Genomic DNA, 25,220 nt, shown 5'->3' with positions numbered 1-25,220 from the left:
GAAGGTTCAGTTACAAAAAGCAAAGTTTAAGTGAAGGAATAATTTCGCAAAAAAAACAAAACATAATTAATTATGTCTAGTGATTTATATAACACCTTCTTAACCTCAGGATCTTTATGCCGTTGTTTCCCATTTCAAACAATAGCAAAGAAAGACTTTGATGGTGGAGGACCCGCTTTAACTCGTCAGTGTGCGTGCGTGCGTGCGTGCCGGCCGTGTGGGCGCAGTGACGTCTCTGTCCCAGAATGCAGTCTGGTAAACAGACATGGACGCGCCAGGTGAAGACCTCCACAGAGGCTGAGCACTGCAACCCGCTCTTTCTCACCGTCTTCTGTCTCCTTCGCCCAGTTCATCCAGTTGATATATATCTGCCTGGTGTCACGTCTGCACCTCCATCGTTCAGAGCCTCGGTAAGAGTGAACTTGTTGTCGATCCGTGACGACCGCTCATGACTTCTGCTGTGCTGTCAGGCTCCTGCCAGCTTCCTCGCTAACGCTAGTCATGGCTGGCTACAGGCTGAAGCTAGCAGGCTAATGTAGCCGCCGCTGCTCCCTGGTAACGTTTGTGCCAGTCACAGAACCACACACTGGACGGAGCCTGCTTTCATCACACAACTCACGCTACACTGTGTGACTGTTTTTTTCACGTGTTGAATTTACGACTGACGTTTACGTCGTCTTTTCCTTTTATTGACACAAATGGCCAACGCTCGTTAGTGTGGTAATGTGTAGAGGTGGGCTAATGTCAGCTAGCTCACAGAGTTAGAAACGACAAGTTCTTCGATACTAAATAAATTATGACACAACTTTTTTACATTGATAAACTTTCTTTTTGGAGTCCGAACCTCGATCGCATTTAGCCTAAGCCACGCGTGCTGACATGTTTATATTGTAATACAGCAGGCTATTAGGTAGAACCCTGTTACAATGTTTAATAGATTCACTATAATAACATACTAATAGTTCAATAGGATCGTATGTTGACTTTCAGTGGAATTATATAGGGATAACAATGGTAGCATGTTATGGTTGTACACAATTCTATCGTCCAAAAATACTAATTTCCTGCTGATTTTTAATTTAAAAAAAATTATATAAGCAGTGAACAGCAGAACAGTTAATTGCAATTAAGCTCATTTGATTGGATGGTGTGATTTCAACCACATCACCCATCCTTTATAATTTAAAGGTAAGGAAATGCAGGACAAAACCCAGACATTGTCTTCATCAGTCGCGTTTGAAGTATCATGCAAATTCAAACAAATGTAAAGTAAGTGGTTGTAATTCATACAGACCAGTTATTATTGTATGGCTTTGTGTTTTGCTTTAGCAAGTCATTTGCTACCTTTATGAAAATATGACAATAGGTATTTCATCAGTTAAGACAACAAAAACAATCAGAAGGATTGCTGAGGGGCTGGAGAGGGTGGTTCGGGCTTGTGCTTACTGGGTTGGTTTACTGCATATTGGTCAAGAACCTATCCCCCATATCGTTAGCTTCCTTAGGGTTCAAAATTCACTGAATAACTCTCATCAAGGAACAGGAAAACAAACAAAAAACCTGATACTGACTCGTCCACTCTCAATGTGCGTGTGTGTGTGTGCGTGGGTGTGTGTGCGTGCGTGTGTGTGTGTGTGTGCGCGCGTGTGTGTGTGTGTGTTTCTCCAGACTTCCTCTCTAGTGTGTACGGCGGCCAACAATCACCAAAGCTGATGAGGATCGGTTGATTGAGTTAAAATTATCTTCCTTTTTCTTATTTTGCCAAGGTAAGCTTCTCATGACTACATTATTTTGACTGTTACTGTTTTCTTTAGCTATACAACAATCTCAAGTAGTTATATACTGCTTACAGGTGTTTACAATTGTCGCTTAATTACAAACTTATTGTAGTTATAGTACTTTTTTTTCCATAGAACCCACTTTTTAAAGATGATAAAACACAAACAAGCCACACATTGTTGGCTTGTTTGTGGATATCAGAAACTAAGAGCTATACATGTCGTAAGAATACATATGTGCACTGGATCATACTTTGGGCTACAGTGGTAACCCTGTTATTTGTATAAATTAAAGATTAAGAATTTGCGACGCTTTAAAAAAAAACAATTAATGCACTTCTAGTCCAATTCCAGACATACCCACTTCTACTCATCGTAACGGACTAGTAAAAAGGCATCATTGTGTCATAACTTAAGTGCTGATCATTAACAGATGACACCAAAAATGTCATCCACAAGATTCTTTACATTTTTGCTGTGTATAAACGGGTAATTTTCTCAATTCAGTGAAAAAAGATGTTCAAGACATGCCTTTGAAAAAGTGAGTCATTGTGGGAAATCTTCTTGAGATTTTGCACAGTTGTTCATACCACTGATAACATAGAGAAGACCTCCTTCAAATCCCTGTATCATCATTTTTTTTAACATAATGTAACTTGTATCTGTATAGTATTGGTTTACTGTATAGTATAGTATCAAAACAATACAGACTGGGTCTATTCCTTGGGGTGTTTCAGACAGACCAACTCGCCCAAGATATTTGACACACTCGTAACATATTATTTAGTATCCCTGAAAAAATTTAGAATGACCCAATACATAGTATGTCAAATGCAGTATGCCAAAAATACCAGGAAATCCTACTGCATTCTGTGTCATTTTTCAGTCCGTAAGCTTACATTCTTTCATGGCTGTTCTGACCGACAGTAAAGTGCAGCAGAGGATACGTCACCTACGACGTACAACCTTTTCTTTTTTGAACTACGGACAATGACAAATATGGCAAGAAGCCAGGTTCAGGAAAAAATAGTATGTCCAAGTTGTATGCATACTGCATAGAAAAGTACATACTTTGTAAGGTCAGCTTAAGGAAGTACTAAAAGTAGAGAGAAGCGCTATGCTATTGGGAACATCTGACACTGTTGTTGGATGAATGGTGCATTGACACCTATACTTTGAGTTGTTCACGTTCAGCTGTCCACCTAGGACGAATGTTATGCCAGGTGCTACAGTTGCCAGTTTTCATGAGAACGGTTTCATTCTGAAACTCAACATCCTCATAGTATGAACATATTTAGCTTGATTCTGAAGTGTTAATGTCCCTTCAATACAATGGAATAATGTAAAACTGGTGTAGGCAGAGGCATGAAATAAAGATAAAGACTTACAGGTACTCTGAGATACTGGCAAAATGTTCAGGACAAGCTTCTTAATTTGAACTCCTATATTTAGTGTTGGTCCAAAGACAAAGCCAAGTTTCTGAACTGTACACTGTTTAAAATGAGTAACTGCCAAGGTCATTGCTGCTCAAGGCTCTTCAGGGTGCACGCCAAATGGTAATTTATTGAACTTTTCTACCATTTATTTGGAGAATCTTTTTGAGATTTTTCAAATTGGCCTTGTGTTTTTATGTCAAATTGGTCGCTGTGTCTTCAGCATTTCTGATGGTTTGAGATGGAAAAGAAGTTGCATGGAATCAACCACTACATCATTCATATTATTTATGAATAGCATCACCAGATGAAGACTATACATGTTTGTACCTTTTGTAAGTCAAGTAACTGTATTACTTTGTGTCCGTCTCTATACTGAATGTTGTCAGAGGCAAGGCAAAGAAAGTTCCTCCATTTCTTGTTTTGTCAACTTTTGTCTGTTGTGTGTATACTGTATATGCATCGTTGCGGTAGGTCGCACACGTATCATTTTGAAAGTGAGGTCAAGACTACTTGACTGTGGGTAACTGCATTTACATTTCTCTAAAGTTTAGCAGCCACAAGGGAATCTATTCAACCAAACATTTTGAATATATATAGATATTTTGTAAGCAATATAATTTGAGTTGGATTTGACTTCAATGACAAAATAACAGTTTCGGATTCATCGTCCATGAAGATCAAATCAACTTATCTATCTTTCTACTAATATATTCTTGTGTGTGGATGCTTACATAATTGTCAATATGTACATGTGAAGCATACTAAAAAATAGGTTTACACCGATGGTAAGTTTATGTATTGAACAGTACCACTTCAAAATATTGTTAGACACATTTAATCAATGGTTAATTTCGGCAAGATTGAGTTTTGGTTGTGCATTGTAGGAGCTAATATGCTTTAGATTGGTACATGCTTTCTTTTCTTAACAGAAAGTGAAGCATTTTATAGTTGGCCCCATGAAAGTGTCACTGCAAGATGTGATGTTAGTAATTTGCATATGCATGGTGTAGACACAGGTAAACACTAATGTTCCAGCATGGTTTAATAAATATCCAAATCAACTGGATACTGGCCTGTATGCTGCCGATGTACACTGCATCATACTTATTTATATGTATTAACATATATATTCATATAAATTATGTAATACCGCTGTATAGCAATCACTATCTATGTGCATGTCATATGTAATAATCAAGGTTTAGCTTTAACGACCAAGTGAAATTGTTAAGCATGGCATGCAAATGGAATTGAAGCTAACAAGTCAGGAACCCATACATGCCTTTATATATACTGCCAGTTATTTCAGTATATTCTATCATATGTTGTATAAGCATTGTACTTGTGGCTTGTCGAGAGGTTCCTTATATATATATTACACACACACACACACACATATATATATATATATATATATATATATATATATATATATATATATATATATATATGTATATATATCTATATCTATATATATATATATCTCTATATATATAGATATAGATATATATATATTACATATGTTTGTGTATATTTATATTACATATGTATGTATGTATGTATGTATGTATATATATATATGTGTGTATATATGTATGTATGTATGTGTATATATATATGTATATATATATATATATATGTGTGTGTATATATATGTGTGTATACATATATGTATATATATGTGTGTGTATATATATGTGTGTATACATATATGTATATATATGTGTATATATATATATACATATATATACATATATATATACATATACATATACATATATATGTGTATATATATACATATATATATATATATATATATATATACATATATATATACATATATATATATATACACATATATATATACACATATATATGTGTGTATATACATATATATATATATATATATATATATATATATATATATGTATGTATATATGTGTATGTGTATGTATGTTTTTGAGGGGCGGGTGCGGTGAAACAACACGCGGTTGCCCGTGTCAATCAGTGTACAAGTCCTCCTATCCCGAGCGCTACCAATGCTGACTCTCGTGTCGTTACATTGTAGCGGAAAGAATGTCGGAAAGGGCCGAGGATGACGTCAGGGGGGAGCAGCGCCGAGCGGCCAGGCAGCAGCTGAAGCAGCAGCAGCAGATCCAGCGGGGAGAAGGCTCCACAGCAATGGCGACTGTTGCGGAGCGGAGATCCTTGCCTAGTCCAGAAATAATGCTGGGACAGCCGTGGAGCAACTGGGTCGACGCCGCCAAACTCAACGGCAACGACGGTGAGTTCCCCAGCGTCCCGAATGTGCGCGAGGAAGCGAGGTAGAGCGCGACAGTTGCCAGTCCTGTCCTCCTTTTTTTCTTTTTTTTTTGGCCGATTGCTTGCAGTTTTTTTTTGGTGGAATACGAAGAAACGCTACTGGTAGCAACAGCACGAACAGGCAAGCAAGTGCAACTATTTATTTGTCTGTCTCGTCGCCTCATTTTTCAGGAGCCGAATCGGAGGAAAGTTTCAAAGACTTCGGGAAAAATCGTGAAGCCATGCGTTTGTGCAGAGAAGGTGAGTGTTTTTTTTGTTTCTCTCTCTAGGGCCAAAGGTGTATTTTGGTTCTGGAGGGTTGCACATTGATTCAAACACTTAACACGCGTCGTTCGGCCGATACGTAAACGTGCTGTAAATCAATGCGCGGCATGAATTCTCTGCACAACCGGATACAATAAGTGAAACGTGTCTATTATGTGTGTGGTAGTTGGCATTTACATCTGTCCCTGAAATAACTTTACTGTTAACAACTTGGACTCGCTGTTCTTGGGTATAGGCCCAAACATAGTGATAACAGTTTCATATAACGATTGGAGAATGCATTTATTAGACTTCATTGTTCATCATACACATTTTTACCATTTTATATACGAAAGCATTTCACGTGCCTCTTAAAAACAACATCAGGGTTTGTTGTTGTTTGTACTCAATAATTGGAGTACAACTTTACTGTAAAAAGAACCCCAAATGAAAATGTCTGTTAAAACGGCAATTGTGATCATTTGTTGTTGTTGTTGTAAAAGACCCTCTTAGCCATAGCTGTATTTGACTGGTATGACGTTACAATATAGCTTGGTCCTATTGTAAGAAATATGAGATCACTTCTTAATGTCTCTTGAAGCACGTGCCCACCAACTAGCATGTCACATCAATTCTGAAATTATTAATGCCAGATAAATGTAAACGTTATGTCTGCCATCATGGTGGATAACAAAACAACAACCAGCCTTTTTATAAGATAGGATGGATGTGCTTGAGCTAGTAATTATCTGAGGTTGTGGCTGGACGTTTCTCTTTTAGCTCATATATGTATATTAGGTTACAGTACCGGGAAAGATCGAGTCATGACAGAATTAAAAGAAAAGACATCATTTGACAAAGGTGATGATAAAACCCTCAAACTCAAACACTCATAATCTGGCTTCTGAGCCACAGAGTGATGTTTCAGAGCATTTTGAACTGCAATTTTATTTTTGGAAACGTCTTGTTAAGCATTCGCTGATTTGTCCTGCTGTCAGGCCTGGATTTAGAACAACCTCACTACAAAGGTAAATTGTTTCAACAATAAACTGGCACCTTGTTTAATTATACATCTGGAATCGTGCACTATTTTCCAAGTTCTCAAGCTGACCTGAGAATGAGCAAGTTGACATGATGAGTTAAAAGCCGGTTAATTCAATGAATGAACGATGAACAAACGTTAGTACTACAGTGACGCAGTGATTGTAGTTTGAAGCCAAGCTCAATAAAGTTTAATGAAAGGTTTCCTGCTTTGCTAAATGTCGTGAGCCGTCTTCCACATCCACAGCTACTTCTAATCGCAAGGGATTTTTACTGATTGCTCAAGGACACACAGCATATCAAATGTGACCTTGTTGTCATGGGACATAGCAGCTACTCGGACACCAAGATTAACATGCATCCTTTTCTTTGGGCTGTATTTCAGAACTAAGTGTAGAGTAAAAATAGATTTGTCCTTTGTTGGCAGAGAATATGGCACTCAACACCTACATTAATTCTACAGCCAACAACAAGGCGATCACTGTGGTGTGATTAATTCTCACTTAATTTGACAGTTTTTGGACTTTGGTGATTTTAATATAGAACACTGTTGGACACTGATTTGTCAACCACATTGGAGGCACACTTCTAGGCTGTCGAATGTATTGTAAGAATGTATTAGCAGGAACCGGGCATCTGTCCGAAGTTATATCTCAATGAGGAATGACCATAAGGAAAGATACCAGACTTCCTTTAGTAACATGATTTTGGCCCACACTTATGTCATCAGTGTGTCGAGATTTCATCTTTAGTCTTTCCCCTCTACGTGGGTTGCTGTGTTGTAAAGGGTTATATGCAGACTACTTGACAGGGCACTTGTCTAACGTTGCAGGGGTCTACAATATGCGTTGTGTGCATACTCTAAGACCACTGCACAAAGTGAATGACACTCTGCCTAAAGGCTTCCAATGGCAAGGAAAATGGGACTTTCATATTTCATACAAAATGGTGTTAGATGCATTACACTAAGGTGGCGATTCAAATAAAGACATCTCTGCTTAAAAAAAAAAAAGCAAGTGGATGAGATTGTTTAAAAGCAGAGAGTCTTAATGGTCTTCTAAAATGGAACACGTTGTGGTCATTTGACATGCAAGTGGCTCAAAACATGTCTCTATCATGTAACAGCGTCTGTTGTTGTCTGTTGTTTTTGTCATGAGGCTGATCAACAAATGCTGCTTGCGATTTATAGAATAATATTTGGTGTGTGTTTGTGTGTGTGTGTTTGGTTGGGGATGACTACACCTCTCCGCCATGACTCACCACCAGATTCCTTCGATGGTGTAACGGCCATTCTAACACACATAGATGATTAACACATTGTAAAAAAAAAAAAAAAAAATGTATGGGAATTAATGAATGATGAATCAACATCTTCTGCATCCCTTTTAAAAAACAAAAAAGGAGAAGAAATAAATAAATTTCCCAGTCGAGGAAGCTGAGAAATGTAGTGCCAGTGTCAGCCACAGGTCAGATTCAGCCAGCGTGTGTTCAGCTCAGAGGCAGCCAGAGCTGCTGCTATTCCACCTAGATCATTCATCACTGCCACGGAGGAGGATGCTGAGATTAACTGGACTCTTATTCTCTTCCTCTGTCTCGTGCTCACAGGCTCTCTTTCTCTTTCGCTTTGTCTTACCGATGCCTCGGCCTGCTTCTCTGCTCGTTTTCTCTCTGTTTTTTTTTCTCTCCACGCTTCATTCCTGGGTTTGCCCGGACGTTTTTTTGTCTCTTTTTCCTCCACGGTGACTTCCTTCCTTTTCTCTCTCTCTTTCATACTCCCTCTTTCTCTCTCTCCTTTTCATCTCCTCCTTGCACAGGAAGAAAATGGAGATTGAGAACGGGGTAGACACAGTGGCGTTGGACCACTTTTCAGGTCGGGCCATTTCAGCGGTATAGTTCAGTCAGTGCATTGAATGCAGAGTGGGTAGGCGATCTAGCTGGGCTGCTTTTACTTTCATTTTCTTTTTTTTTATAGTCGAGCCACCCGTTTGAAGAACACTCCAAGTGAACAACTGCAGCAGTTTGGGAATGAGTTTCATTTGACCTTGCTATTGATCCAGCGAGGAAATGTGGTCAGCCTGTTGGACGCCACAGTGCTCGGCCTGTTTCAATAAAGGATCCGAAAGACGTTTTAAGCGGAGAGATTTGATGGAGAATACATGGAGCAAGTATGTGTGCTCTCTCATAACTTAGATCTGCTGCTGGTACAGGAGACGGGCTCATTGAGAGGTTATGATTAATACAGATATGTAGAACCAAGAAGCTTCACAGAACTCAAGCCAGCTTTCAACTTCTGCTTTAATGGTTTACGCAAGTGGCAACCGCCGAGTACTGAACTCCGCATCACATTTCTGCTCTTGTTCTCTGTTAATAGTAGTCTGACCCTTGCTTGTGCACATTAACAGCGTGCTTCCCAACTCAAGCTCTATATAATTGACATGCCTTTGTCCATTAAGTGAAGGCATTTGCCTTTTTTCCTTGGCAGACACCCGCCGCTGTGAAAATAAGTCTGTTCGCTCCACGGCTGTTGAAGGAGACACTTAGCAAAGTGGCTTCAGACAATTGACATGCATTAAGTAGCATCAGGCTTGTCAATTCATCCACACAAGACTGCCACTGACCTCACTGAGAGGGAATTTCGCCAGGTTGGTTCTTTTTTCTTTTTTTAAAATGGGCTTTGCTTAATGGCCCTCATCCCTTCCAGACTCGTCTAGCGATGTTTGGAGAACCCTTGACGGCCCTGGTGGAGTACATATTAAATAGGGGCTCCACTTCTCTCCTCTTGTATCCCGTCTTCTGCTCATCTCATAACGCCCCAGGAAAATCTCTTAATTAGCCTTCTTAATTAGGTGGTTTCTGGTTTTGTGAGGCAGGGTGAATTTTGATCACATTCTGGTGAGTGGTGGCACTTTCCTCCATTGGCCCTCGAGTGCCGTGTGAAGTGCGAGGATTGGTTTGTACAATCTGTTGACTCGAGATGCAAGAGCTGCAGACTTTTGAAGTCATACTTCTTGTGCTTTTGTTTTATGATCGTGAGACACTGCTATAAGTTGTCAAAAGGTTTTCAGGTTTATGACCCTTTTGTGTGCGTCCACATTTAAATTGTTACTCTATAATGCCGTCTTGTGTTAAGCATGAGCTGGTTTTTAGAGGAGGCAGTTTCAGATGAGTCCTGACTCATGAGATTGGGATCTCATTCGTGGATTGGATTATGTTATTGTAATGCATTTTAAACATAGACCTCACTGTGAAATGCAACTTTTATAACTTAAAAGATTTTGATGAAAACTAACACATCTGTGTTTTGATGATTGGACTGCAACTAACGATTATTTTTTATAATAAATTAATCAATCTGTTTTCACACAATATTTTTTTATGGGAATGTCCATCATCAGCCTGAGGGGATGAGTTAAAATTATTTGTTTAGTCTTTGACTAATAGTCTAAAACCCAAAGATATTCTTTATACTATCACCTAAAAAAAACAAGTCCAACAATTAATCTTCTGTTCTCAAAAGTTGCAGATTTGTGTTGTATTGATTCAATAATCGAGAAAGTGTTGTTGGTCTATTATATTTGCCTCTTCTTGACCTGTTTCCTGTCTGGTTCATTCTTTCCCTGTGTACAGACATGCCCATATTCGGCCAATGCCCCGCACAGGACGACTTCTACCTGGTGATGTGCAACCACTGCGGCCAGGTAGTCAAGCCCCAGGCCTTCCAAGCACACTACGGTAAGAGTCATGCACACGCCTGCATGAATAGGCATGCACGTATTCAGAGTCATTTTTAATGCTCTCACCATTTAAATTTAGCTTTAAGAGTCTCTGAATTTGAACGACAACCCACACGCAAGAAGAGCAAGTGAATGTCAACCGTGAAAAGAAGAAATGTGACAAAGTAGTCTTCCTCTGTAAGAACCATATACCACTTCATGGCTGGTGGTGATATTTCACACATCAGCACACCCTGTGGTATCACTTCTCCCTCCGCCTTTGTTTTTCCTCCACCACTTTTCCTTCTCCACACAGTAACCCGAGATCGGAAGGCACATACTTTGATTTATTTATTTATTCATTTAACTCACTGTCTCACTTGTATGTGTTTACAATTCCCCTGTTAATATTTGATGCGGCTCTCTCGGTCTTCGCAGTAACATACTTTTTTTTCTTTTAAATATGCACAGGCCGGATAAGATCACTACTTTAGGTATTTGTGTGTGTGTGCGCTTGGTAGTTAAGCTGGATCTTTTGAATAAAGTGCGAGAGTAAGTGGATGAATTATAGATCCGTAAATAGAGTGACTGCATCACTGTGGATCTCTTTAAACTTGACGGTGTTAACGGCAAGTTCACAAACGCCTACAGTTGCTGAAATAAATAAGCCGTCTGTTCACTCACGATCCCATTTTCCGGAAACACTCTTCGTGAGAGTGACATCTACCATGTCCTGCCATGTAAGGCTCTTTGTTTTAATGAAAGATTGTTTATTGATCTTTTGTAAATTAACCAATTTAAAATCACCTGATTGGTTAAAGTCTATTCATGTGAGAAATGTGATGGCTTCGATCCTTATTTGCACCAGTTCTTGTCCCATCGCTACATTCTTACTGCCAACATCTGAATCACACATCTGATAACATTCTCTCCTTATGGTTTGGTTCTTTTTTGTCCTAAAATGTTGGGTTTTTGTTCCCGTCAGCCGTTTGTAGTCCCCATGAAAGTGTGACATCAGTTACAGTTGTCGAGGTCAGCCACAAGAGGGAAGTATAACGGCACATGTCTCCCATTGGAACTGTCCTCAAGTTTCAAGTTTTTATTTGCTCAAGAGGGACGATGTACATTGATGAACACTTAAAATTAAAACGTAAATGCACCCAATTCCAGCCGCAAAGCTGAATTCCATTGCCTGTCCCCCTGCCAGAATGTACAGGCATAGTGTCCTAAAGGAAATGTTGGTATTGGTCGTGGTCGAAGAAGTAGGTCTACTCATGTTTACTTCAAGTAAAATATGAAAGGGAGGCATTATCAGCAGAAATTTACTTTATGTCTGTTAAAGGTGGAGCTTTTAATTCTGACAATGGATAGATTTATGAATGATAATACATTATATTTTAATTAGAGCTGGAAAAATAACGCGTTAACACGCTATGATTAAATTACATGATTAATTAGTTAATTTTTTTTAACGCATTTAACACATGAACAGAATGAGCTTCCAATATACCTATTTAACTATTTCCGCTCTAATGCAGCTAGATATATATCATATACATCTGACATCTACGTATATATCTACGTATGTATGTATGTATGTATGTATGTATGTATGTATGTATGTATGTATGTATGTATGTATGTATATATATATATATATATATATATATATATATATATATATATATATATATATATATATATATATGACACACACACACACGTAGATGTCAGATGTACACTCTGCGGGAAGACGTTGTCGTTTCACCAGCACAACCAGCCTTAACATCTCAACGTCCAGCATCTTGGTCGGCAAGCGGCGTTCAAGAGGAATGCGTCAAACCAGCCTCACTGAACAACAAAGACCCCTCACTAAGTCTGCCTGAGACAAGCTGAGTAGCATAGTTGCGGAATGAATTGCAAAAAGTTCACCAAAGTTTTGCGAGTGGCAACGGGGGACCTGAGCATCAAAGCACCACAAAGACACACAATCGTGACAAAAATCCACGCGCCGTATAAAGCTGAAAAGAACAAAATGGAAAATGACTTTGCTGCTACGGATCATGTGGCGCTGACAGGGGATCACTGGACTTCTGTGAGTAATGAGAATTAACCAGACGTTCCCTTTTTCCCGGACATGTCCTCTTTGCGAGACCTAAAAAAATGCGTCCGGCAGGGATTCGAAAACATCCCGGATTTTGCCTTGTGTGATATTTATGTTTCTCTGAGTCTTTCACAAACTAGTTATTACGCCCTTACAAGTTTTGTAAACGGTATCTCCCTGACGATCCACCTTCTTGCGCGAGCTCTGACTGTAGAGAGAATTGTTCGACCAAATACAACCATTTTGAGCCTTTGGTACGATACTACGCCATCACCGATCTGGCAACACTGAGCACCTTGTAATCTGATTAAAAATTTTAATCATTTCACAGCCCTAATTTTAATAATTATATAGTGGGAGTCAAATCTGAATCTACAACGCAACTAGTAATGATTAAGTCAGGTGAATATATTACTACAATGTTTTCTCGATGGGAGAAGTAAGAAGTGAGTGCTTTGAGACCATTTCACAGTGACTTAGGATACTAACATAATTGAATGTTTTCTGAGCTGACATGTTTCCAACAAGGCTGCACTATGCAAACTGCTAAATGTGCGGCTATTGGTGCCTCCTTTTAATCCATCCAAAACCAAGACTTGCCTCTTCACACCTCTGCTCACACACATATTGAAACACACATTATGAATTATGCACCTTGAGGTGAGATGGCAAGTAAACTATCATGTTTGTTATTTTGACAAGAAGAACAGGGTTATTGTTATACAGAGGCCACCTCACGCAAAGGCTGGAAGATGGTGCTTGCTGAGATCAAACAGCCAGGGATTACCCTTAGCACTGAGCCAACTAACTGTGAAAGAGGATATTACAGCTCTTTCTATTCCTCGTGTCTAAAGTTTTTGTTTTCCTCCACTCCACGCTCCGCTTCTATTCTGCCGCTGGTGTTGTCTCTCTTTTTTCCTGGTGTAGTACTTGAACAGAGCACCGAGTGTCATGCTGTGTTTTTCTGGTGTGATTTTGTGCGGTGTTGACTATGACCAGGACAGGAGAAAACAGCAGGGGAAGGAGAGTGGGTTAAAGCAGTGGTTCTCAATTGGTCTGACTCCGGGACCCACGATCACCCTTAATGACAAGCCGCGACCCAAATTGAGGAACATTGTCAACATCTCCAATGTATTTAATGAAAAGATCGTGCAGTTTGAACCTGAGATAGTATGGGGACAGCAGTGTTGCATGCTCTGTGTGTGATTGTGTGTGTGTAGGGGTATTGAAGGCGCATAACAAAACAATAAGATAAGTAACAGAACCTAAACTAACTCTGCGGCCCAGATGCATAATAGTCACATGGGAATAAAAAACTATTAGTATACTCCTTTTAAAGGATTTACATTTTGGTGCCATGCAGTTGAATCACGCTCAAAAAGGTCTTTGTCTGTGAGCAAGTGGCACAACGTCCCCCTGGTATTGCACAGAAAGAATGAAAAAAACAAAAAAACAAGGCTGGTTTTATTTTTAAAAATGACCGGATACATCCATCTGTGCGTCTGAGCCTCTTACTTTTGACTAGGGTTGCAAAATTCCGGGAATATTTAAAGTTGAAAACTTTCCACAGGAATGAACGGGAATATGCGGGAATTATCAAGTCTACCGGAGTGCCGGTGTTCTGGATTAAAATCAAGGCATAATGTTCTAAAATAGCAAAAAAGCTCTGAAAACCATGAGTGTGAATGCAGATCGTGATCAGTACTGTTGCATAGTATAAAAGTCAGTTAGTGGTTTCTGAACATTAGGTTATAGAGTCAATTTAATGTGTTCTGTGAAGCACAGGATGTAGTCGGTCAGCGATGTTAGAGGGACGGCCGGCTGGTGATGGAGGTGGGCCGGCTCCAACCTCGACTGGTATCCCCCTGGTTTGACCCAACCTGGAACACCCTGCTGAAAATATGGAGGCACGATCCAGCGAGGAAAAAAACCGATACTGAGCTGCATGAAAGTCCCTTCAAAATAAAATCACAGAATTAAAAAATATATATATATATATATATATATATATATATATTTCCAATTCTTTTTCAATTTTTTTTTCCCAAGCAAAGACCACTGGGTTAGAGGGAGGGAATGGGTGTGTAGAGATGGGCCCTTCGATAAGAAGAGGGCAATTCTGTTCCTGCTTGAAAGGGAAATTAGAAGAAGGCTATTCAGTTTGAAGGTGTGTGTTTGATGTGTGTTTTGAAGGCTGAGGGAAATGAGGAGTGGCAGCTCTATGCCCATGCATGTGTGTTTGCGTCCCTGAAACACTGTTTCTGCAGCAAACGCTTGTTTGCAGATAACCTGCTGAGCTTTTGCCCACGGCCCGGTTCTCTGCCCCTCCATGGATGTAGTCCAGTAAAAGCTAAGCTAACCAGGCCCACAACTCGCCACGCTAGCTAGCTGCTGGCACAGATTATTTCTATGAAATACGTTCTGTGTTCCTGAAGCTGAATCCTCTTTCATTCACTGGATGTTTGCGTAAAGGTCGTGTTTTTCTTCGTTCTTCATCATTTTGCCCATGTTTCTCTCTCGAACAGGGTCAAGTTGACCTTCAGTCTGCAGTTTCTCCCTCGATCTTCTCTCACTCTCTGTCTGTCTCTCGATCTCTCTGTCTCGCTCTCTCTGTCTGTATAGAGACAAAGCACAATTAAGTCCTGCTGACACTGGAGGGAAAACAGTGTGTTGCTCTTCATTGACTTTGTATAGTGTGAAAGGGCTTCCTTAACACTTTAGCCTGTTATCTCACAGAAAATTACTTAAAGCTGCTTTTGTGGTGGAATGCACTGTCAACAGGGTAAAGAACCGAAAACTACGTGTTTTATTTTTTTCGGCGTGACTATAGCAAAATATATGCTTTTTCAAATGATAACATAGTAGTGTGGATTTAGCCTAAGAAGACAACAGAAGATACAGACAATACAATATGAGGCATCAGTAGAAAGAATATGATAATTGGGTGAATCTGGAACTGCCAAGATGTAATACTTTGCAAGGTACAGTAATTTTTGGATATTAAAAAAAATATGAAAGTCTAGTCTCTGCATGTCTCTGTTGTTGATCTGTAGTGATAATGTCAATAAAGTTATTTTGAGTGTGCTATTTCATTGTTTGTATGCGGTTACTAAAAATAGCGAGAGTGTCCTTTGAAAACCCAAACCCTGCTGGGATTATTGTGGGTGAACTCGCAGCATGTTCGATTATGTAAACCATGGTTTCTACTTCAATTTCTTTTCAGAAGAAAAATATATTTAGTTTTGGATGCAAGCACTTAGGAACAATATTTTTTTTATCACTTTCATCTATTTATGGCTTTCCATCTATTGGTTTTACCCTCACATTTTCCACTGGCATACTGCCTTTTATCAGTTTGCACGGTCAAGGTTCTTTAAAGCTCAAGCAGGAAATGAAGTTCTGGCTGCATGAATCACAAATGCTGCTTGTTTGTTGTCGAGGTAACCTGCTCACCACTGTCAATAGAAGATTTCTACTTTCCCACGCGTCTTACCTTTTTGTCTTTGGACCTATGGCAAAAATTGGGCCACATTTACAGGACTCTGTTATAGTTCTAGTCAAAGCTTTGCCTCACCCTGATCATCTAATTGATTATTGTGTGTTAATGCCAACCTGGTTTGTACTGTCGCTCCAGAGAGAAGACACAGTTCGGTCAGCAAGCCAGCCTCCACCGCCCCCTTCCCCGTGTCAGGCAGGAACAGGACCAGCGTCAGTGGACTTGGGCCTGGGCTGGGTTCGGGGTCTGTAGCTGGACTGGCAAGTGGAGGCATCCTGAGTCGACCTTCCGCCGCTGGATCTTCAGCGTCCTCCTCCTCCAATCCCAAACTCCTCAAACCAGCCAAAGACAAGCTGCCAGGCATTCCGCGAAGAACCCCCTTTGCACCCTTCAAGACACCCCAGCTGGACAAGATGTAAGTTCCTCTGTGTGACATGCAATGTGCAATTTTCTGGTTGACACCAAGACTAGGGCTGAACAGTTAATCGTTTTTATATGAATATAACAGTTTAAGCCACCTTCATTTCCCTGTTGTTATAATAACCATTGACTGTAATATTTACTCAGCTGTAATTAATTAACGTTCATTTGGAGGGGGAAAAACCCATCTTGTCAGTTGCCTGGTGTTTGTACATTTACACTTGACCAATGAAACGCCAGTCTGTATCTTTACAGTCGTAGTCTTTGATAACTCCAATTGTGTTTTAAATGTTCCTTCTTATTTAACAGGCTGCAGTATAGAAGATTTGTAAGTGCAGTATGGTGCCATGATTATTTAAATCTCTTATTTCGTCCAGGGTCTGTGCTCAGGATCAGTCAGAGAGAAGTCATATTTTGACACCTGTTTTTCTTTTATTACCAGAGTCTGTGATACCTAATGGATCATATAGATTTATGTTTTGTCCTCCCAGTCCCCTCCATACGTACACATCTGTCTCTTACCATACATTTTTCACTGGCTCCGTGTTTCTAACTCTCAGCTTCCTCCTGGCTGCGCTCTTCATCTCTGTAACCTTCTCTTCCAGCCTCACCCCAGCTGTCAAGGTGGAGAAGATGCATCTGAGGGTGGACTCGTCAGCTAAACTGGTGCAGGCTCCATCTGCGCCAGCCGCCCCCTCATCCTCCTCTACATCCTCCTCTAGCACCACTGTGAGCTCCAACACTACCACCATCACCACATCCTCCTCATCAGTCCTTAAACCAGGCCTTAACTGTCCCTCCATACCAAAGCCTCCATTACTGGCCCCGGGTCCGATTCCCAACGGCAAGAGTCACCTCTCAGACAAGAAGCAGGACAGCAGCAGCAGTGCCAGTAGCAGACGCCACCTTAACAAGAAAGTGACAGGTTAGTTGCAGAGGAAATGAAGTGAAGCTGCTCTTCCAGTTTTGTTATTGTTAGGTTTGATTTATGAATGCAGTTTAGATTATGATGTACAGTATTTTTATACTGTCTCATACAACATATTTCTGTCCTTGCCTAAAATGTTTTTTCTCATCTTTCTTAATCTTGCACAAGATTTGATCTTTATATGAAATTCCATATTCAACTTTAATTAATTTTGTTGTCACAACACACATCTGTAGAGTTTATTGTTACCCACAATCTATCAGGATAATTACCACAGGTATTAAACTAAAAGAAAGAAGAAAACTGGAAGTTACCAACTAGAACAGCTACCTGTCTTCACAACATCACGTCCATTAGCGTAAAAGACCATGACTCATCTCGGATGAATATTTTACAGTTTAGCAAGTTATCTGAACAGTTGATTTGTCACAATGTATCCAAGTAACAATGTTGTCCTCCCTCACTCCTCTCCTGTTCCTTCAGAACGGGAGTTCAACGCAGATGTCCACTGTGGCGTTGTGGATATAACCACTCGGAAACCATGCACAAGATCCCTAACATGCAAGGTGAGCAGTGTCACAGCAAAGTCACTTTATAATGTAATTAATATCTCACTGGAAACCAATCTTAAAGATTAAATAAATTAAGACCATTTCTCAGTGAGGTTTATGAAGAATGAAGACCGCGGACATCCGATACTATTATTCTTTCAGTCCTCTGTCCTCCTGGTTGCTTTGCCTCAGCCAGCAAAGAGGTTTACAAGAAAAAAACTGAGCTAAATCGTAAACTACGGACAACTTTTGTTTTGCGTGCGTATTTGCAGGCACTCAACCCAACAGAGAAAAAGTATTGCTTAAAAGCACCAGTAACGTTAAGGCTTATCAATACTCGGATGCTAATAATTAATCACTGGGGCCCGTTTTAAAACTGAGTTTCGGTACGCTTCCTTACCAGATAAAATAAAGAAGATTCAGGTTCTTGCTGAAGCCAGTGATCAGGTTGTTGATTCTGGGCTGCTGGAGACACGTGACAGTGCAAGAAAACAAATTGTAAATCAATTGTTTATCAAACACATAAAATCTTGGGATTACATTTTTGGAAGAATCTGGGTTTCTCTTGCCATTACAAGCGCCTATGAACTGAATGAACATAAATCATTCTCTGTCAGTGTTTCTAAATAAGCGACGGCGTCTGTGTCCAATGTACTGTCATGAAGGAACGTGTCAGTCGTTGCAAGTGTGGACAGTGATAGCGTTCTATGGCATTCATTATGTTGACCTTTTTATATTGCATTTGTTGACGATATAAACACGAAGAATATTACCAGTTTTTTAATTGATGATGGGATTAATTTCAGCAAAATCACACATGCCTTAATTTTAAAAACATTGACATTGGATTAAAAATAAATTAATCCCATCATGAGACTGAAACCCAAACAGACCCACCTGTCAAACATTGATTCGGACCGTTTGACCTTTCTAATGTCCCACCAGACACATTCCTTAAGCCAGCGGAGGGCGGTGTCAGGGCGGAGGAAGCGCTTTGACACACTGCTGGCAGAGCACAAGAACCGAACAAGGGAGCGGGAGAAGGAGAAGGAGAGAGAGCTCCACCAACCCCATTCCCAGCAAAACGCCTCTCTCAGGGACCCTCACCCCTCCTCCCACCTCGCTGCTGCCCATGACGCTCACCAGGTTCCTCATGGTAACGGCCCTGCCCCAGACGCCACTAAGCCTTTGCCACTCTGCAAGCCCAAATTTCACAGCCCTGGTCTTCCACGGTATGTCCTGCACCTGTGTTTTTTCAGTTTAACAAACTACTAGGATTACTGAGAAGTGAAACTAAATTACAATTACACATTTTGTTTGAATCTCTTCAACATTTTTCATGATTTTTAAATTTGAAAATGGTCGGCCACATTATGTGTCCATCAGACTAAACAGCAGTCACGGAGGTTGTACCCCCGGAGATTCTGCAGTCGTCCACGAGTCACCGCACCACGCCCATACGACGCCCGATGGGTTTTCTCGCCCTTCCAGCGACGAGGGAGAGAATGAGGAGCGGGATGATAGCGCTGACAAACTGGACTGTCACTATTCAGGTTATCACCCTCGACCGGCAGCTGTAAGTACACCCAGCCATCACTGATCTCTGTTTGGCCATGCAACAACTTTTTGTGAGAAAGGATTTTTGTTTGTTTGAGATTTCACAGACATTTGAAGTACTATTTGCTTTACATGATGTATAATGTGCTGATAGTCGGTACCCACTCTCTGTTCTCAGTACTGTGCATTTGGAAGTCGCCTGTTGGGGAGAGGTTGCTACTCCTTTGACAGGCGATGGGACAAAGTGCGATGTGCCCTAACCACAATGATGGACAAACACGTCAATTCTCAAATGTGGAAGTAAGTGTGTCCAGGTTTAATTATGGTCGAAGAGAGTAATAATTCGCTGCCTGCTCTTTTACAGTCAGCATTCTTGAACTGTTAAACGTTGTTGCTAATGAATGATATTGTTCCTTGTTGCAGAAAAATCCCCTTGGCCTTGGAGAACTCCTCCGTTGCACCTTCCCATAGGACAAGCACAAATTCCCACGGTAGCACCCCCTCTTCAGGCTTTTTGGGCCCCCCACCCACCTTGCCCCAGACTCCTTATAGCCAGTCGTACGAGGGCAAGTCTGTGCTCTCATATGGGACCACCTTAAACGCCCGCAGCTCCCCACAAGGCGGGGCCGAGCACCCGGCCTACGGCATTACGCAGGCCCGACAAGTGTCTTCGTCGCCGCAGATGCCTTCAGCCCACTTGTCGTCCTCCTCTTCTTCAGCTCCTTCCCTCGCCTCGGGCCGGGCACTTAAGTCCCGTTCCTCCAGCAGCAGCACTACCAAGTCGTCGTCATCCTTCAAGCCCAAGGAGATCTCCTCTGGCTCTTCTACACCCTTCATCCCCAACTCCATTGGTGGGGTCAGCGGTGGAGCCAACAGTAGCAACACAAGCTTCAGCACGGGGAAGAAAAGAAAGAACAGCTCCTTACTCTCTTCTTCCCATGGACCCTCTGAATCCTCCTCGTCTAATGCCATCTACTCTTCCTCCACCTCCCCTTTCAAGAAGAATTGTACGAATGTTGGCAGCTCAGGGAGCACCTACCACCACGGCTCATTAGGTCCTTCGTCATCATTATCTTCCTCCCACAGCGGAGTCCACAGCGTGGGGCTTAACTGTGGCCCCACTGTGCGGACTAACTCACTCAGCCTCAAGGCGGAGCCTTCTGGGGGGTCAGCAGGCGGCTCCTCAGGCCCGCCAGCACGAGGTCCTCCCTCGGGCAGCCCTGCTGAATCCATCAAGCGCATGAGCGTAGTGATGAACAGCAGTGACTCCACACTTTCCCTGGGACCCTTTGTCCACCACCAGTCCTTATCCTCATCTGACCACCACATCAACTTTAGCCACCACTCCACAGACGGGCGCCTGGAGGGCAAGAAGCGCAAAAGCTCCCCTGCCTCCAGCGGCATTAACAGTGGTGGTGGGGGAGGCGGTGGAGTGGGACCTGGACCAGGGAGACCCAAAGTGGCTAAGTCACCTGCCATTAACAACATCCATGGAAAACATGGGCGAAGTATTCCAGGGACGCCAGGTTTACCAAACAACTCCCATCTACATCAGGTGGGTTTTGTACTCTAATCAAGATGCATTCACATTTTTAAAAGTGGAGATGAATGTCTCATCTCAGCTCTTGTCCACATCCATTACAGACATTCAAACCATTTGGATTTATCCAAGTTAAACTACGTTTACTTTTTAGGGCTGAACTAACCACCGACACTTGACATTTCTCCCACAAACATCTCCAGCTAATGGGGAAATTATCTTTATGGTTGCTTAGAAACATCAGTAGTGTATTAACGATGACATTAGATTGTTTTGTTTCTCGACTATCTTTTACAATCCCATCTTAGGAAGCAAGCTACACTGTTAAGAAGGGCTCTCTTTCAAAGCTGAATTATTAGTTATTGGCTTTGTACCAAAGGACAATGGCGTTTTACATTTTCTTACTTCTGGGAAGATTGGCAGCTTTTTCATGATTTCAGCTCGTCAGTTAAATTCCTTAACTGACAGACCAAGAGTTTACACCGGTGTTGACCCGAAGGTTTCCCACCAGGATAACTTGTCAGACAGCGACGTACAAAATAATGAATTGCACAATTACAACTATGACTAGAGTGTTTTACTTTTACTGATTTAAAATCAGTCAATATTTTAGCTAATAACTGCGAAACAGACAGATTTATTCACAACTATTTTAACTATAGCTGTACCAAATAGCTTGAAGCTGCAAAGCTTCAATCGTTATTCTCTAAATCTGGATGCTGCACACTTTATTTTTTCTGCATGTCTCTTCATTTTCTTTGAACCAAGTATTTCTGCACATTTACAGATGAGGATACAGTAATAATACAGTAATATTGCCAGTATAAAACTATTTGTAGAATTAGATTCCTGTAGCTGCCGCACAGGTTTGTTTCAGACCTGTGCGATTCAAACATTTCCTATAACTATAAATACCAAACTTAATCAAACAAAAATGTAAAGAATCAAAAGTAAATTAGTCCAATGAATACATAAACATTTTTATTTCTGTCTTTAAGGGCGACAACGTCATAAAATATGAGGACTGACATTTGTTCAAAAACTTTGATCAAAGTTTTGAATGTAAAAAAAGATATTTGCTAGCCTACAGGCTTCATTTTCTTTTTTCTCCCTTCTCCTCCAGCCAAAGGCTCGTCCCTGACAGTGGTGTCCGGCCTCTGTGTATAAAACCGGCAGGCGGACGGGGAAAGGTTCAGAGCGGTCCGCATACCACTCCGAACTTCACAAGGCCTTCTAGAATCAAATCCACATTACTCTCAGCTTCCCACAATCCTCAGGGTGGAGATGATCTGGACTGCCCAGTGAAGTCAATGTGGTCCTTACTATTTCTCCCAAAGCCATGTATGTATGTGTTTGTGTGTTTGTGTGTGTGTGTTGGGAGGAGGGATGCAATGGCACTGTATTTATAGCGTGGAGTGCCAGGGGTCTCATGAGCGAGCCAAGGACCCTGCACGCATGCGTTGTCCCAGTATTCTGAGAGGTCTTCCTGTCTTGACGTAGGAGGAACAGCCAGGGGTCTCTTGAACTGCGGTTCAAAGCTCATTGGGTTCAGGTTAAGGGCTGCCGCAACCAGCTGCCATGACACTGAGCAACTGGGCAGATAACAAGGCGATCTCTTCCGCGTGCGTTAACGAATGAGTGTGCAAATGTGTGTGCGTGTAAGAGAATTTTTCTCCTGTCAGATTCTGCTGGACTACTGGAATTTCCAACTTAATTACACCCCCAGCGCCTGATCTCAGAAGCCTTGGAAGGAGAGCAGGAGGAGCAGCAAACTGTTACTTGCAACACCTTAAATGACACACAATCACCTTGTTTCACTTGTCATCCGTCTGGCTCTCTGGCGACATGTTTGAATAGCTTTGAGCTAGCCGTCAGCAGCCTGAGAGGAGCCCGTAGGGACGATCTGGTCAATTCTTTTATTACCCAGAATAATTATGCAAGTGTTACCTTTTTATGATTTCTTATGAGCTTTTTACACTGAACTACAAAGAGTCTTTGTAGATGTGGTGAAACAGTTGTGCTTTCAAATGTGAAAAGGATGCCTGATGTGCCCATTTGGTTGAATCTTTTGTCAGAGAGATAACTTGGTCTTGAGGACACCTGTTGATTTATCTGAATCTTTTCATTGTTCAAAAATGATCGCCACAGTAGACCTACCCCCGACTGTGAACAGAACTAAATAACTACTTTCTCCACAGGCACTGCTTGTCACTAGTTGTCACAAAGCTAGCCAAAAGCTGCTATCAGCTTTGCCAACTCCCTTTTTTCATCTAAACAAAAAAGGTGGGCGCTCATAAAGCATTCATGGTGCATTGCCTGTGTTGATATGAAGAAAATCGGTGCAAACCTTAATATTATTGCCATAGCTTACCTACTTTTTACTCATTCAGCTGCGTGAAAGCCACAGCTGTTGTGGGCAGATGTGAATTGTAATGTTTATTTTTCCTACATAGGGAATCAGGTATGGTACGTCTTAACTGGAGCAAACTTTATGCACGTCCCCTGTCTTCTGTGGGTTTGATTGTCCCTCCTGTGTGTAACCACTACCCGGGCACTGGGTGTTACAGTTTTAACGCCTCACCGGTACGACGGCGGTGTGTCTTGACTCAAGATTTGTCACAGCAGAATGGATAACCAGGCATTATACTCTATTCCTATGTCAAAATGGAGTCTTAAATCAGGCAATACTTGTTGGTGATTTGCTCATTTTTAGTGGTCTTGAGTGGGTTTTGTGGTGCGAGATTCATGGAGATGGCTTCACCGGACATATTATAACTTTAGGCTACTCCTGTTGATTTATGGAACCTCCAGTGATGTCAGTGTGGAAAAGTAGGAGACATTTTCTTTTAAAGTTTATTCCTAATTTAGCTGTTTTGTTTCGTAGTCTAATATATCAAACAAGTATTGGAGTATCCCTATTTGAGAATACATATTTTGTTAAATTGTACATAGTGAAATATGTATTTTTGCACAGGCATTTTTCGTATGCGCTGAATTTTTTGGTACAATCTTTAAAAAAAAAAAATACAAAATTAAGAAAAAGAAATTATTTATTTAGTAAAAAGATAACAAGTCAAAGAGTTTGATTATTTGAAGTGGTTCACTGCCAAGTCTATAGAATGCAATATGCCTATATGTAGAAGCTGAAGCATCTCGTGAATCATGTCCTGAGAGTATCAAAGGTGAAGTGTTGCCACTGTAGCATGCGTCTGTATGACAGGATACCGTTATTCACTTTTCAAGGTCTCGATCACGCGTGCTTTTACCAGATATTTTACGTTGCCTATGAATCAACACAACAACATAAAGTTACTCCGTGACCCAATTAGTTTTGAAACTTCCTGCAGGCTTGAAGCTGTGCCCGTCCTCACACCAGTCTCCAGTCACTTTGTAGACCTTAAACGCATTTCACGTCTGAAACACTCTCATTCTTTTATAAAGGCTGGAGGGACTGAAGCAATCTTTGCAAGGAGGAACAAACAAACTGCTTGCGTCATCGTTGCCAAACAAGTAATTTCAATCACAGCTTTTAAAGAAATAGTTTGCAGCTTTTAAAAAGAAATATGAAATTAAGAAAGTGCCTGAATTTGTTTCACCCTGACTGTTTGAGAACAGTATTCTTTGGGTTGTTTTACCTTACTTGAATGTTGGAAGCATTTAGGCGTTTGCTTTTAAATCTGCCTATGAACCCTAAATACGGTAAAACCTGAGATTGTCAGCCACCCAGTATGAAACACTTGTGTTGTGTTGTTGGTGTATTTTCTTTGTTTGGGGGGAGGGGTCAAAAGTTTTCCAGACAAGACGTAAAGATTTTGAGAGCCTCAGTGTGTGCGGCTTAAATCCTCTCTGGTTTACTGGGATTTTTACATAAAAACCTTCAATCAAGTGTTTTGTTTACCCTCAAACTCCACTGATATCTCAACTTTGTTTCCAGTAGATGGAAACATTGCAAGGATGTTTTTTTTAATAGCACCATAGACTTGGAATGTGAACGTGAGAGAGAATACAGCTCGTGTTTGGGAGGAAACAATAAATCCACCATTCATACTATGTAAAAGCGTGTATAGATTTTCTTTTTTTGTATACATTAT

The 25,220-nt window shown here is 40.9% G+C and overlaps 1 protein-coding gene across 3 annotated transcripts; it reads left to right on the top strand.

Moving 5' to 3' along the window:
• Positions 1–264: 264 nt before the first annotated feature.
• On the top strand, positions 265–22,936 carry LOC137795982 (ataxin-7). Of its 3 annotated transcripts, none has more exons than XR_011078567.1 (14): positions 265–410; positions 1,669–1,766; positions 5,283–5,498; positions 5,708–5,776; positions 10,448–10,552; positions 16,272–16,548; positions 17,159–17,478; positions 17,965–18,047; positions 18,978–19,264; positions 19,419–19,608; positions 19,768–19,889; positions 20,013–21,144; positions 22,253–22,470; positions 22,812–22,936. XR_011078567.1 is itself a non-coding variant. In XM_068593598.1 (14 exons), the coding sequence occupies exons 3-14, from the start codon at positions 5,291–5,293 to the stop codon at positions 22,268–22,270; spliced, it is 2,730 nt and encodes a 909-aa protein (XP_068449699.1). In that variant the 5' UTR covers positions 265–410; positions 1,669–1,766; positions 5,283–5,290; the 3' UTR covers positions 22,271–22,936. The 3 variants fall into 3 exon arrangements, 2 of the variants coding, with proteins under 2 accessions (XP_068449699.1, XP_068449698.1); XM_068593598.1 differs by having other exon boundaries at positions 17,159–17,282; positions 17,364–17,478; positions 22,253–22,936; XM_068593597.1 differs by having other exon boundaries at positions 22,253–22,936.
• Positions 22,937–25,220: the final 2,284 nt, after the last annotated feature.

This window comes from Clinocottus analis, unplaced genomic scaffold (genome assembly GCF_023055335.1).
Source record: "Clinocottus analis isolate CAN_PGR_092001 unplaced genomic scaffold, fCliAna1.0.p SCAF_3, whole genome shotgun sequence".
Lineage (NCBI taxonomy): Eukaryota > Metazoa > Chordata > Actinopteri > Perciformes > Cottidae > Clinocottus > Clinocottus analis.
This window is presented reverse-complemented; position numbering and strand designations above follow the sequence as displayed.